Source organism: Mauremys mutica, chromosome 10 (genome assembly GCF_020497125.1).
Source record: "Mauremys mutica isolate MM-2020 ecotype Southern chromosome 10, ASM2049712v1, whole genome shotgun sequence".
NCBI lineage: Eukaryota > Metazoa > Chordata > Testudines > Geoemydidae > Mauremys > Mauremys mutica.
This window is the reverse complement of record NC_059081.1, coordinates 21,035,522-21,051,440: the sequence shown is the minus strand read 5'-3', so window position 1 is coordinate 21,051,440 and position 15,919 is coordinate 21,035,522. Positions and strand designations below refer to the sequence as shown.

Here is a 15,919-nt window from a genome sequence, read left to right as displayed (position 1 = left end):
TGTCCTCATGAGGAGAAAGGAGGTTTAGCACACAAGATATATGATTTCGATATAACTTTTGTTACATCCTTTGTGACTATGTGGTATTTTCCTGTGCTCTTTGTTGCACTAGACCAGTTGTTATGTTCTGAATGGACATGTTTGTTGCTCATTAAGATTTACTGTACAGGCTATCTCAGCTTGGTTAGGTTTCTATTACACTGTTAGAATATGGAACTTGAATAGTATTTTATTTAAGAAAACAAAAATAGGAAGTTGGGAATAAAAAAGAAAATAGGCTTTGAGCCCTGCATAGGTGTGCTAGAAGGGTGAAATTAGAATGTAGGAATCCTGTCTCCAAGCTCCCTATACAGGAGGAACCATAATCTGTCTTGCTGAACTAGGAAACTAGTGGAGGGGGTAGCATTCAGATGAGGCATATCTGGAAAGGGTAGGGAAGATCATGATCCTGAATGTCAGAAAAAGTGCTCTGGAAACACTGGCTGTTTTTTCACTTAGATGTAGCATGTCCTGCTGTCCAGCATCCATCATGTATCCTCACTTTTGTGCAAAAACCCCAGTGCTTTACGAATGCTCCCATCACTTTCTCCTTGACCAAGCTGGCAAAGAATCTCCCCACAGGAGACTATGTTTCTTTGATCTCCAGCACCCAGGATTCTAATTTAAACTGTCTAATTAAACCTGTATCCTTCAGCAGTACTTACCCTATTTGAGCACCTGATTTTACATTGGTTCCCCGGCACTTGTTCTTTTTCAGAACTCCCACCCTCCTCTTTTTTTGCCCTTGCTGTGGCATTTTTTCTAGTTTCCTGGTCCTCTTGCAGCAGCACTGTCATCCTCACCCCAGTGTCTGAGTCCCAGGAGCTCTAGGGGAAAAGTTTGTTGAGCATCCAAACATCTTAGTTTGGTGTCTTTCTTTGTACTAGATCTTCTTTCACTCTTGGGTTCCCACAATGTCATGAGTTGTGGACAATGACTTTTAAGGTCCTTCCCCCTCCCCCTTATTTCAAGTATGGCATCTAAAGAGGAAGGAAGGCCACTTTGCGACTTCCACCTTTACCAGTGTGGCAGAATAATCACAAGGGTCCCACCTCCAAGCTCTCCTTGAGGAATCTCAAGGAGACTCCTAGAAGTCTGGCATGAGGCCAGTCCAAGATGCTCAAAGCTAAAACCTGAGTTGGACAAAATCAGTAAGCACCAGGACTCAGTGCCAATGCTGCATATGTTGACACAGGCATAGCTTCTTCTTGAGAACAGCTTCCTCAGCAAAGTGTTCTCTGCTATCACCAGCAAAACGAAATTTTCACCAAGCATTCACATCTTGCTATTTCTGAGCCTCGGCTTTGCAGTTGGAAGCACTTAGCTTATCAGATGAGTGTGTTCCTCCATACAAGAGGCACCCAGATGAACTGGAGCTCTCTTTTGATAGTAGATACTTTTTATGCTATAGAGAAGAACAAAGGAAGTGTCTCAGCAGGGGATGATCTTTCCTTTAACCAGTTTTTATAGAAGCTGTCCAAGACAGCATATTTTGAATTAGAACTACAAGAACCTACAAGACCCACAATTGAGAGGTTCCTAGACTAGAATCCCTCCCCACACACACATACAATAGAGTTTCTGACTTTTTGTCCCATCCTCTCCACAAGACCTTGTTTGTGTGCGTTCCCACGGGTAGAGGGAAGGCTGGTAACATTTCTGCCCAGAATACATTTGGATAAATAGATTAAATGTCCTTGGCCACAGTCCATTGCAATGTGGACTACCAGGTCTTTGTGATCAAAACCTACGCAGAGGAAGAAGGCTTTCATCTGGCCACTTCTCTACCACAGAATATATACAAGGAGCTTTTAAGAAGCTAGAACACAAAGAAATTTTGCTTATCAGAGGATATCATCTTTAATGATTTTCAGTCACTTGCCTACCTCCTATTATAATTTGAAAATTACATGTATTTGTTTTTGTTTTCCTCTTGCACCTTATTTTTAATTTTTCTCTGAGGTACATCTTTGCTATTCTGCTGTTAATCTAGAATGAGCTTTTCTTTCTGGCAGTTCTGCTCAGTAACAGGATAAGAACATCAGAACATAAGAACGGCCATACTGGGTCAGACCAAAGGTCCATCTAGCCCAGTATCCTGTCTTCCAACAGTGGCCAATGCCCCAGAGAGAATGAACAGAACAGTTAATCATCAAGTGATCCATCTCCTGTCGCCTATTCCCACCTTCTGGCAAACAGAGGCTAGGGACACCATCCCTGCCCATCCTGATGGACCTATTTTTCATGAAGTTATCTAGTTCTTTTTTTGAACCCTGTTATAGTGTTGGCCTTCACAATATCCTCTGGCAAGGAGTTACACAGGTTGACTGTGCATTGTGTGAAGATATATTTATTTTGATTGTTTTAAACCTACTGCCCATTAGTTTCATTTGTTAACCTCAGTTCTTGTGTTATAAGAAGGAGTAAATATCATTTCTTTATTTATTTTCCCCACACCAGTCATGGTTTTATAGACCTCTACCATATCCCCCTTAGTCATCTCTTTTCGAAGCTGAAAAGTCCCAGGCTTATTAATCCCTCCTCATATGGCAGCTGTTCCATACCCCTAATAATTTTGTGTTGCCCTTTTCTGAACCTTTTCCAATTCCAATATATCTTTTTTGAGATGGGGCGACCACATCTGCATGTAGTATTCAAGATGTGAGTGTACCATGGATTTATATAGAGGCATTATGATATTTTCTGCCTTATTATCTCTCCCTTTCTTGATGATTCCCAACATTCTATTAACTTTTTTGACTGTTGTGCACATTGAGTGAATGTTTTCAGAGAACTATCCACAATGACTCCAAGATTTCTTTCTTGAGTGGCAATAGCTAATTTCGACCTCATCATTTTATATGTATAGTTGGGACTATGTTTTCCAATGTGCATTACTTTGCGTTTATCAACATTGTATTTCATCTGTCATTTTGTTGCCCGGTCACCCAGTTTTGTGACTTCCTTTTGTAACTCTTTGCAGTCTGCTTGGAACTTAACTATCTTGAGTATCATCTGCAAATTTTGCCACCTCACTGTTTACCCTTTTTTCCAGATCAGTTATGAATATGTTGAATATTACTGGTCCCAGTACAGACCCCTGAGGGATACCACTATTTACCTCTCTCCATTCTGAAAACTGACCATTTATTCCTACTCTTTGTTTTCTATCTTTTAACCAGTTACCAATCCATAAGAAGATCTTCCCTCTTATCCCATGACTGCTTACTTTGATTAAGAGTCTTTGGTGAGGGACCATGTCAAAGACTTTCTGCAAATCTAAGTACACTATATCCACTGAATCCCCCTTGTCCACATACTTGTTGACCCCCTCAAAGAATTCTAGTAGAGTGGTGAGGCGTGATTTCCCTTTACAAAAACCATATTACTTTTCCCCAACAAATTATGTTAATCTACATGTGTAACAATTTTGTTCTTTACTATAATTTCAACCAGTTTGCCCCGTACTGAAGTCAGGCTTACCGGCTTGTAATTGCTGAGATCACCTCTGGAGCCCTTTTTAAAAATTGGTGTCACATTAGCTATCCACCCATCATTTGGTACAGAAGCTCATTTAAATGATAGGTTACAAATCTAGGATCTGTCTAGAATGTTTGCAGGCCAGCATTTATACTTGGCAGGGGTGGTATGTGCCCATCAATAGGTGACCTAGTTCACACTCTACCCCACTGTCTGTACCCTCAAGTGTCAATAAATCTAAAGAACTAAGAGAATTACTAAGTAGCTAGAAACCCTGAATAAGAATCCTGCAAGATGCCAGGTGGAATTAGAAGTCTTTTCCTTTATCTTAATTATCAAATATTTTCATACTCTTACTGTTAATTCAGAAGTATGCCTTTAAAATGTAATACCAAGAAAAATAAACATTTTGGGCAAACTGTGGCTTGCTTTGCATAGTGTGCAAATGTGGGAAAGAGTGTGCGGGGGAGCCTTACTGCTTTTGTGTCCCTGTACATGGTTGTGCCAAAATCCCAATCCTGTCCTCACTGAGCATAATGACTGGGAGATAGTAGTAGGTTCCCCCACAAGGGTATAGAGCCAGGGTGTGGATCAATACTGATCTTAGTTGGCATGGAAGGAGCACACGCTGCACTCTGTTAAATAATGTCAGTCTCCACTGTGATGTGCTACTTCAACGAATGCTTGTTCATATAGAGTACTGGCGTACCTACTCCAATGTGGAATGTGGTTTAATAGCTACATTATAGGACTTTGAATTTATATTCTTGTCTGTTTGGGGCATCATTTTTTAAAAAATCTGACCTCTTATGACTGTATGCTGGGAAAAGATGGATTGTAGCTCAGATTCGCTTTTCTGTCTAAACTCTTAACATGCTGATGCATATAATTATCTTGCTTTTAAAGGATTTCAAGCATTCTATTTTTCATTTGTTGTAGTCAGAAGCCATGCATGTGAAGTAGACCCATATGGAATGCCAGGGGGATGTTCGCACATCTGTTTGCTCAGCAGCAACTACAAAACACGGACTTGTCGCTGCAGGACTGGCTTCGTCTTGGGAAGTGATGGCAGGTCATGCAAAAGTATGTTGTTAAAATCAAACACTTTGCTAGCAGCTAATATTTCAGAGTAGACTTCTGAGTGTTAATTAACGTTATCATCATCATCAACAACAATAGAAATAACATACGTTGTTAGGTAAAATTTGCTTGCAATATGCACCTGCCATTTTGCTCACATTCTCCTTTTATTCCCTTAAAGCTATCTGACTAAATTCATTCTATGCAGTGGGTAAATTTAACCTGGGGCACTATTGACTTAATAACTTTTACTCTCTGTTTATGTGGTGTCATAATACATCAGTACTGTAACAGAATTAAATACTTTCACATTAATTTTTACCCACAGCGGGTCAAATCCTTCTCACCATTCTGATTCATAAACAGTCCCACTGTGTGAATAAGGCAAACAGGGTTTTGTCCATGATAGTTTGGAAGAACAAGTTGATTTGAGTAACATAAGAAATGCAAACATTTTTTGCAGCTTAAGTGTTTCTTCTCTGAAAATTCCTGATTTGGGCTGGGACCAGTAGTACATGGAGTATTCTGAGAGAGAGACAACCTGTGGATTAGCTGAACCAACCAAAATATGAGTCCTAAAAGTTTTATGAGAGCTTAGTATCAGAGGGGTAGCCGTGTTAGTCTGGTTCTGTAGAAGCAGCAAAGAATCCTGTGGCACCTTATAGACTAACAGACGTTTTGCAGCATGAGCTTTCGTGGGTTGCATCCGAAGAAGTAGGTATTCACCCACGAAAGCTCATGCTGCAAAACGTCTGTTAGTCTATAAGGTGCCACAGGATTCTTTGCTGCTTTATGAGAGCTTGTTTTTCTGACATTTTTAGTCTGATCTCTTGGCCAAAGACATTTGATTTAGTTCAGATATAGATGCTCGTATTTTGACACTTACAGGTAAACTAAACTGATTCTCAAATTCTTTTGGGGTTTTGGCATCATCGATAAAAAATCTGATGAAATTTTCAAATAAATGATTTATTTGTCTCTGCCTGTCTTCAGATGAAAGATTTTGAGTGGTCTGTTTTGAATTTGCTGAAGTTTTCTGTATTGTCAGATTTAATGAATGCCACAGTCACTGTCTACAACAGCCTTGACAGAGCCTAATGAATTGTAAAATTAAATGCCTACGATATTATACATGCTGTTTAACTTTGTAGCCAGTGTGATCTTATGATCTGTCATGTTTTTGCAACGTGGATTGTTACAGACAAAAGAATGATTAATTAGATATAACCTAAACACAGAAGTTATTTGTATTTTAATTAAGGTAATATAATTAGCAAACCTTTTTGAGTTTAGATACATTCCGAATATTTAAGAGTTTAGTATTGAATAAAAAACCTCTAATTGTGCTGGTTAATTAACAAGTGACATTATGCAGCATAAAGAAGATTAGGCAGCAATGATTGTTTGCATTTTGCAATCTTTTTTCTGCAGGACCAAAGAATGAGTTGTTCCTGTTTTATGGGAAGGGACGCCCGGGAATCATACGAGGAATGGACCTGAATTCCAAAGTTGCTGATGAATATATGATCCCCATAGAAAACCTGGTCAACCCTCGTGCTCTGGACTTCCATGCTGAGACCAATTACATCTACTTCGCTGACACTACAAGCTTCCTGATTGGGCGACAGAAAATTGATGGCACAGAGCGTGAGACAATCTTGAAGGATGGTAAGTGATGGGAGGTGATAGCAACAGCAAAAGGATGTCACTAATGAGAGGGTGAACTGATCCATATAGAATCCAAATCAATGAAAAGCCTCCCCCAAACCTCGAACTGAACCTGAAGCCAAACTAAACCTTTTGAAAGATTGGAGAAGTTTAAATAATGTCCTTTTCCCCTTCCTTTCCTGTTTTACAGCTGTGCATTTGTATTTTTCTGTTTCTTGAGGGAAAACTTTCACAGATGCTGAGCACCTGCAGCTCTCATTGTCTTCCATATATTCTCAGCACCTGGGAAAATCAGACTGGAGATATTCAGGATCTATTATGATCTACGTGATACCAGATAGTTTGCAGTTAATTATTTAACAATAAAATAAAGAAATGCCAGTGGAAAAAGGTCAATAAATTGGGCTAGATCAAGCCCAAAACGTCCAAAACTGAGTGAAAAAGATTTGCTAAGAAGAACGTCACAATCTTCCTTTTGGCCGAGGCCTGAAGAAAGACCGCAAAATGGGACTGTTGGGGTCACTGTGAGGTGATGCAGAATGCCAGTGGGGTGATTTGGCAGCCTTCACTGGTGGGGCTTCAGTCAAGTCCTGGCTGTAATAAAAAGCACTGTGGACTTGATTCTCCACTGACTTTGAGCTGCACAGGCTGAACAGAAAGGCCAGGAGGCTGCTGGTGGCCAGTTGCAGCTCCCTAACAGGGCCACATGGCTCCAGCACATTAGGTCTATGCAAGGGTAAACCTAATTTATGCTACTGGCATAAGGTCATTAGCTAATAATGGGTCATTACGCTCCATATGCATCTTTCCCTTCTCCATACCCTGCCCTTGAACACCCCCCAACATACCTCCATTTTCCTCTTACAATGGGGAAAGGGCAGCTTGTGCCTGAAGTGACAAAGCCACCCCCGCTGGCTTTATACAAAGTTTCCCTGCACGGGGAATTCACTAGTGGCTTTCTCCAACAGCTTTAAGGCTTTTTCGGTCTGCTTAAGTGGCATGACAAAGGACATTTTCTATGTAAAAAAGTGTTTTAAAGGTCTCATTTTCTAGGGCTGATATAAGCAAAATATTCTGGTTTGATATATCATAGTAATTAAAGCTTTTTATGGGGTGTGTGTGTATGATCTTAGGGTTTTATACTGTGCTTTTGGGGATAAAAATAAACTTTGTTTTCATATTTGTTTGTTTATTTTTGGTGGTGTTTGGGTAGATCAATGTATCAATGTTATAAATTGCACAAGGTGAGTGAGGTAATATCTTTTATTGGACTAACTTCTGTTGGTGAGAGAGACAAGCTTTTGAGCCACACAGAGCTCTTCTTCTTCTGTGTGTCATTCTTGTTATGATGGAAATATTTTTTCAAAGAGGAACATTTTGCAGTGTTTCCTAAAGATAGTTTGATGTGATTTGCCTAATATACTCTGTAAGTTTATTCCATAGCTGGATCCCTTCCACTGACAATGATTTATCCCCAGCTCTCATGTGCTACACCATGGAATTTGTCTTTTGTTTTATGCATGCTTCCCAGCTCGGGTAGACATACATATGCCAGCTCTGCCCAAACCAGTGCAGTAAAAAGACCAGTGTAGCTGGGGTTAGTGGCAGCTCTGGCTAGCTTCCTGAGTACAAACCCTCCCAGACACCCAGGTACATAGACAGGCTGCTACCACCTGAGCTGCTACCCCCAGCTACACTGCTATTTTTAGCATGCTAACTGGAGCGCATGTCTTTCTACCTGAGCAAGAAAGCATTCTCCGAGCTGAAGTGTAGACATACGCTAAGTTAGTTAGTGCTCCACATAGTTTCATAATATTAAGCATATTTGAAGAGCACTTGTTGTGGTATTTTTCATCATTTTAAAAATTAATATGGCATCTTGCCATATCATTTCAACTTTATCCTTGTCAGTCCTCATAAACTCAGCTGGGATGGATTGGCTCAGTGCTTGGGTGGGGGATGACTAGAGAAAATCAGGTGTTTCACGAAGCAATTTAGTAGGGAACACTCTTTTTTTCTCTGAGTAGCATGGTGTTAGGGGGCACTATGCTGCTATAGTTGCCATTTCTCTGGTCACAGGTCCTCATTACTTGTGCATGGCACTTCTTGCAAGAGTAGGTGTATTAGCCCTAGCAATATTTCAACTCAAGTTATTACAGTCTGCCCACACAGGAGCCTACTAGGTGCTGAATGAGAATTGAGAGTGCTCAGTATATTGCAGTGTTGTATCTTGATTCCCCTTGTGGTTTCAGTTGTGAATCCTCATTTTTAACTTTCTGTACTAAACTGGTGGGTAGTGTTGGTAACTATTTGATAGCACCCAGCAAGTTTCCTCCCAAAAGAGATGGTAGAGGTGATATCCTCATCAGCACCAGCAACAGTAGCTATGAACCTGGTTTCACGTTTTCATAATGAGAGCTGGTTGAACACTGTAACAAAGAAATCAGAAACATTCAAGGAATGTAAGGATTGTTCAGTTAGAGCTCCCATGAACAGGGAACTGTGGAGCTCACAAGCCCTGCTGTCTAGTGTGGAGAACGTGGAGCTCTGCTTTCATCCCTCCTTGCCCCTTTTGATTTGTTTAATAGTTTTGTGAGCACTGCACCCACATAATACTTGCATGCTGGGGGGTACAAGGACAAAAGGTCACAGGAGAGTGGGGAAAAGGCTCCTTCCACCCTGGCCATTCCTTATGCATGTGGGCAAGGCTGGGCAAAGTCTGAACTTCTGTATGTAGTTTGAACAGCCAACTCAGTTTGTAAAGTACTTTGGGATGTATCTGTCTAAAGGGACTGTAAAAATAAAAATGATTTGTCTTAATTTCTATTATAGGGCCATTTCTTCAGCTAGTAAGTTGGCAGTAAGCTGGTCAGTAATTCAGCACAGTTTAATTGAAGTCAATAGAGCTACACCACTGTACTTGGGTGTGATGTCCTCCTCCTTGGTGATACTGTTCATCACCAACATCCAGTAGAATGTCCGGAATGCTAAACACTGATCAAATTGATTCAGGATAACTTTTACTTATGAAGTAAGTCATTGATCAAAATTGTATTCCTTATTCCTTTGTTTAACTTTAAATCGGAGTACAACTGATTACACAAAGTAGTGAGTTGATTGCAATACTTAATGCTTTTTGCATTGAAGTTGTGAAACTATTAGAGATCTAGGGTGAAATCTTTGCCCCATTAAAATCAAAGGAAGTTTTGCTGTTGACTTCATTGGGGCCAGGATTTCACCTTGGTCATGATCTGACTTGAAGCTAAAGGAAAGAATAAGGAATATACTGTAATGCTCTTGGGTCTTTCATTAAATATGAATTTTAAATAATTTAGGAGAAAGAATTTACAACATTGAATGTATTGGATCCTGTAGTAGCATTCCCTTCACCCCCATTTTGAATCTTTTTGGGTATGCTGAATACTGTTAATTTACCAGGAAGTTATTGACCTAGATCTTATTTGTGCTTGGAAATTCCAAAATACACATTTGCAATTTTCTACATACTTTGAGGGATTGCAGCACAAGTCACTATAGCATGAATGTCACAGGGTTTATTACAGTTTGTGAAATAGTAAGAAATGCATATATGTTGAGTTAGATTTAGCAGACTAAAGTAATTTCAACAAGTGTGGTGAGCCCATTCTTAGCCCATTGTTGAAAATTTAGACCATTTTTCAACTCTTGTGTCCTAGTTTGTCATCTCACACTTATTTTAGATTTTTAGTTCTTATTAATATAGCACCCAGTTTACTCTGACATAGGTGGGCCTACGGAAGGTCTTTGCAGCAATTTCCTGAAGAGGGTAGAGTAGGAGTACACTGTGTCATTTTGTCCACAAAGCTTAGTGTGGAAAGTGATGGGGGTGCACTGGACCAACACAGGAGAGGGGCTACTGAAACTGGAATTATACAAATCCAGTGGCTCCAAAACACTGTCCAAGTGGTGTGAGGAGACTAACATAATTACTCTTGCTTGTAGGCTCTTTCCCCATTTGAGAGCATGACCTGCAATGATGCATTCAGAGTTTATGACAGAACATTACATTAAATCCATATCAAACAAGATTAAAGACCAAAACACACCAGTACTCTAGTTTATTAGTGATGCAAGCAGAGCTTGTTCAACATGTTTTGGAAAACTTGTGTATTTTAAAACCTTCTGCCCCATCCGTCTAATACGTATTATCCCTATAAGTGTTACCTATTTCTAGCAGTCTCCATAGCAACCTGTTTGCATCTAGTTTTCTGTGATTTAAACATGTATTTTTCCCCTTTCTTTTCATTTTTGGAATTTACTGAATGTATTTGAAAAATTCCTGGGTTTTGAAAAACTTGGGGTTTACTGATTTTTTTTAATATGAATTTTGCAAGTGCTGGAACTCCCCATACCTGGTTGTCCCTTGCAGAGTACCTGCCAGATCAGCCCTTCAGCATATCCCATCCACTTCCTCTGCATAGTAAAGTTTTTAATAAACAAAGCTAAAAGTAAAATATTAACCTCAGTGTTAAACTGCATTTACTTTCAATACCCTTACTTTTCCATCTTTGTTGGGTTTTTTTTCCTGCCCACAAAGCTGTGTTGTTAATTTTCTCCACTGATTTTCACCCATTTTTATTTTTTTGTAATAAATACAGATGAATTCCCAGGAAATGTTAAACATAATAAAACCCCCAAATGGAGGTCCTTAGCTATTTGCTATGCTGGGGTGGATCACTTTCAGATTTTGACCAGAAATTCCATGCTGGACCACAGAAACCTTCCAGACAAAAGTTTCATTACAACTGATACATTTCTGCAAAAAGCTTTAGTTTCAGCTAATTTGCTTTTTCTGATTTAAAAAAAAAAAAATTAGTGACTCCCATTGAAGTTCAGGCCATTGCAGGTAGTGGTCTGCATCTTGCAGGATTGTATAAAGAAAGTAAAACGAACAGGAGAGACAAGAGAGACCCAAGAGTTGCATCTTGAAAGATGAGAAGGTGTTGCGGGGCGATGACACACTGGCGCAGCACCTCTTGCTGGTCATCTAGGGAATCAGTTTTTTCAGCACAGAGCGCCTTCTGCAGGCTGGTGTCTCACCTGCCACTGGCCCCCGTGTACCTTCCAGACCCCAGTGCCCCTCTATGTCAGGGTTTTGCCCCCAGCAGTAACCCACAAGCTGGGTCTCCCCTCCCAGGGGAACCCCCAACTCCCTATCCCCACCTTGCCTCAGTGGCTACTGCCAGGCATCGTCTAGCCCCCGCTCCCTGGGGCAGACTGCAGTCTATAAACCATTCATCATCGGCAAGGGGGAATTGGACCAGCTGCCTCTGCCTATATCTGGGCTGCCCCTCTGCAGCCCCAGTACCTCTGTGGGCTCTTAACTCGGCCTGCAGCCTGGGGCTTTGCTAGGCTGGAGCTCCCCAGCTCCCTCTGACCTTCCCCAGCACTGCTCCACCTCAGGTACCCCACTCCACTCTCAGGCAGCCAGGTCCTTCTCTCTCAAAAGCTAGAGAGAGTGCGTCTCTGAGTCTCTGGCCCTCAGCCCTCTTACTGGGCCAGCTGTGGCCTGATTGGGGCGTGGCCCCACCTGTGGCTGCTTCCTCCAATCAGCTTAGCTTTTCTGCCGCTGCAGTCCTCTCCCAAGGCTGTTTTAAGCCCTTCAGGGGAGGAGTGGGGTCACCCTCCTACAGAAGGGTTATACTTGTATGTTTTTATTTATTTTAATATAAACCATGGCAGTAGTTGAGAGAATACAGATTTAAATGATCATACTGCTTTTTAATTACAGGGGAGGGTTGCCATTAAAACAATGCAAAACCCATGAATTTCTGAATCCTGATTTACTCTAAATCTATTGTATTGTCTTGTACATAGGCTTCAATGATATGGACAGTAGCCTTCCTTATGTTGATTGATCGTTTTACATTACAATAACTGTGCTCTCATACCTTCATTAATCCATGCTCCTTGCTCGCAGCTGCTGTGCCTGGACAATGATGTGGAGGACATTTATAGGGAAAGAACACTTTAAAAAAGTCATCAATCTGATATCTTGCTGTGATTTTCTTTAGTCACCAACTCCAGCTTTTTCCTTTTGTTTTCTATTATGAAAAGTGAAAGTATGATTGCTGAAAAATCTGTTCTCAGTAGGGCAACGTAAGGATGGCATGGACATTTTGGTACTATTTAATTTCAGTGCTTTATATAAATCTGTGTCATAATCTTAATAAGTTTTAACATATTTTAAAATTGAAATTGCTACATTTTTATTATTTAAAGGAAATCATTACAAAAATGAGAAAAGACAAAAAAAACAGGAAAAGAAAATATTTAAATTGCAAGGAATTTGAAACCTTGATAGTTCTATTAACATGATAATGAATCCGGAGATATTACAAACTCATAGTGAAAGGTTGTTAAACAATTTATCATATTACAAGTTCATTGAGATCGTAATGACTCCTTTTACAGATGCTATTATTGCATTTGAAGTGTGTGGCAGCCCAGGGGAATTGATATTTCATCTATTGGGTAAAACTGTAGCACTTTATCTTAGGCCATTGTTGATGTCATTCAGTGTATCATGTACTGGATTTCTGCAAACAGAAAGATTTTCTACCCTGCTCTGGAGTAAAGGTAAGCACATATTAGTGTGACACAGAAAAAGAGACCCACAGTCCTGTGTATGGTCCTGGAATTTACCAGTCTTTTGGGGAATGAGCGATGTAATGTGATTTAACAGAGCAATGATCAACAAAAGTGGGTTTTGTGTGAGAAAGTGTGCTATGTAAAGAGCGAGTCCTGAGAAAATAAGTTGAAGGTCTATGTAACCATTGTTGCCTGGAGGGGCCACACTGAGAATGCTCAGTCAGGCAAACTACAAAGAATGGGGCAAACGATCCCTGAGATTGGTGGTTATTGTAATAATTAGATTCACCAAGCCAGCCACAAAACAACTTCTTCAACACCTTACTGGTTACCCAGAAACCAAAACCACAGTTCCCTTAAAGCTCCAGCCTTGGGCTCCCACCCAGACAGCCAAGTCAAATATGATGAGGATGTCTGAAAATCGTGTTCATCATATATAAGTCCAAAGAGATCAGACACATTACCCACCAGGACAATGAATATTTCAGATCATACCCAAATACTCATTTATGGCCATTTCTTATTAACTAAACTAAGATTTATTTAAAAAAGAAAAGAGAGAGGGTATTGTGGTTAAAAGATCATTATACATATCTATATGAGTAATGTTATTAGGTCAGTTTCATAGTAGAGATGGTGAGCTGCTGAGTTGCAAAAAGTTCTTTCCAGAATCAGTTCATCCACTTATAGGCCAAATAGGCAATCCATATATAGAGTTTATTCAAATTCTTCCATGACAAGTAGCAGGGTAATCCAGACTGGAGCTGGAGACCTCAGTCTTGCAACTCAAGCTTCCCCTGACAAAGCTCAAGCCCATCTCAGATAACAAGTTCAGGGCCCTAGAGTTCTTCTATAGATCTCTGGCAGGCTATCGATAGACACTTGACAGCAGGTATTCCTTGGGTGAAGAATAGTGGCTTTGAAATAAAACCTCCTATTTCCTATGTATACCAGGTAATTAGTTGCATTCATCATCATAAGATAATTCTTCATTAAGCAATTCATAAACAGTTTACTACAAACTTCAAAGAGAAATAAAGATAATGATTTTATTATACCCAAGTTTCATCAAATTCTTACTATTTCCTTTTGATCTCTGAATCAATAGAATATTGTAATAGACAGGAACTGTCTGGTTACATGGTTAACATCTAACAAGATATAAGTAAACAAATACAATTAGTATTTACCTCTAATTCCCTAACAGTATAGGTTTGCATTTCAAAGCTCTAGTCTATCTAACATGGCTTTGTCAGCTATTTATAAGGAACAGCCCTAACTACCATTGATATACTTCTCTAATATGTTTTTAAAGGTAGAATTTGAGTCATTTAGCCTGCAAGTTCCTTAACCTTTTCTAGCTCAGAGTCAGACTCCAAAACAGATGCTTAAATAATCTCTAGATTGACTGAATTTATGACATTTAATACATGGCACTCATTACAGAGGAATTGTTTGATGCTGCTTCCTTATGTCAGTGTGGGGATCCCTGTCATACCTGGTGAAGTACATTGGCTGGAGAAATAAATGCAACACAATAAAATAAAGTTATTGTGTATGAAGAAAACATCACTTTCATCTCTTTAGGTCAGGAACTATCTTTTTGTTCTGTGTTTGTACGTGCCTAGGACCACAAGGTCCTGATCCGTGACTGGAGCTCTTAGGCACTAGTGCAATACAAATTAATAATAATAATTACTATCCTATCTGACTGAATCAGAGGTCCAGAATCATTGTCCAGAATCAGATGCTTCAGAAAAAGCTAGGGGAGTGGTTAATAGGAAAAAGTAACATTACTTCTACATGCTGTTTATGGCAGCACAGTTCAACTTATATTCTGTTCTTTTTAGTGTGGCTGGTTTTAATATACAGATATACAGATTGGGTTGTAAGCAGGGTGTCTGTATCAGTGCTTTTGTCAGATGTGATTAGTATTTACCTCGTATCTATATATGTATATGGATGGGTTCCTACATATAGTTTGTGATAAAATTCCTCAGTGGCACATATGTTTCAACGTTTGTCAACCATGTACTGGTTGTCAATTCCAAGACCATCTTTCTAAGCATATTGTTCTAGATTAGTAAGGGAAGTTAGCATCATGTGTGAAATAAGCAATCTGGTTCAAACTAGAGTCCAAACAGCATAGCTAACATAAGAAAGAACAGAAAATACTAGATGTATATAATCTGCTTTCCTTTTCTCAAGTCTTGTTGACTTCCGACCCTGAAATGTATAACTTATCAGTATTATGACTATGACAAACATGTGTTGCAGTCTGAATTTCCAAAAGTGAATGGTAATGTTGAGAACATTTGAACCTAGATTCTTTTCTGTGTCTAGCATTCAGTGTGACATAAGTGGTCAGTTGTCAGAGAGTCACATTAGTCTCCTTGATTTCAAGGACTAGCCCTTTTTCCCAACACAACTTAAAGCATCTGGCAGTTAGGGGTTAGAACTTAAACCAGTATAGGATTGTCATGAAAGACCAAAGCTCTGCCAAACCATCTTCCTTATCCAGACATGCCCCCTACACTGGGATTAGAGGTCATAGGAACAGGGAGCCTAGAAGTAGATAGCAGGGAGTTTCCCGCCAACAGTGACATTCTTTGCTAGCCATTTGCAGACAGATTCTAGCCTCTTTCTACCTCCTGAGTGGTGCAGAGGAATCAAGAACTGATAAGAGAATCTGTTACTTCATGATTAATTTCCCCATTTTAAAAAGTCTGTCTCCTGAGGCTGTTTTGTACACTAACAGTTTTCTTCAATATTGGAGAGAGAAGGAGTAGTGGGAGAGACAGAGCAAGTGATATCAAGACAAAGTGGAGAAAGAGGGAGCCACAGAAGACATAAGGCAGGAAGAGATGTGATTATGAAGGAAGGATGGTCCATTGATTGGGACACTAGGCTGGGACTGAGGAGGCCTGGGTTCAAGTCTCTCCCCTTTGATAGACTTCCTGTGTTACCATGGGCAAGTCACGTACCTTCTTTGTGCCTCAGTTTCCCATTTGTAAAATGGGGA

General features: G+C 39.9%; 1 protein-coding gene across 1 annotated transcript in view; it reads left to right on the top strand.

Moving 5' to 3' along the window:
• LRP1B (LDL receptor related protein 1B) overlaps positions 1–15,919 on the top strand; it is a 1,288,869-nt gene that overhangs the window by 731,460 nt on the left and 541,490 nt on the right. The window contains exons 12-13 of the mRNA XM_045032831.1: positions 4,459–4,602; positions 6,031–6,267. Coding sequence (XP_044888766.1) covers positions 4,459–4,602; positions 6,031–6,267 — 381 coding nt within the window. The remainder of the gene's footprint in view (positions 1–4,458; positions 4,603–6,030; positions 6,268–15,919) is intronic.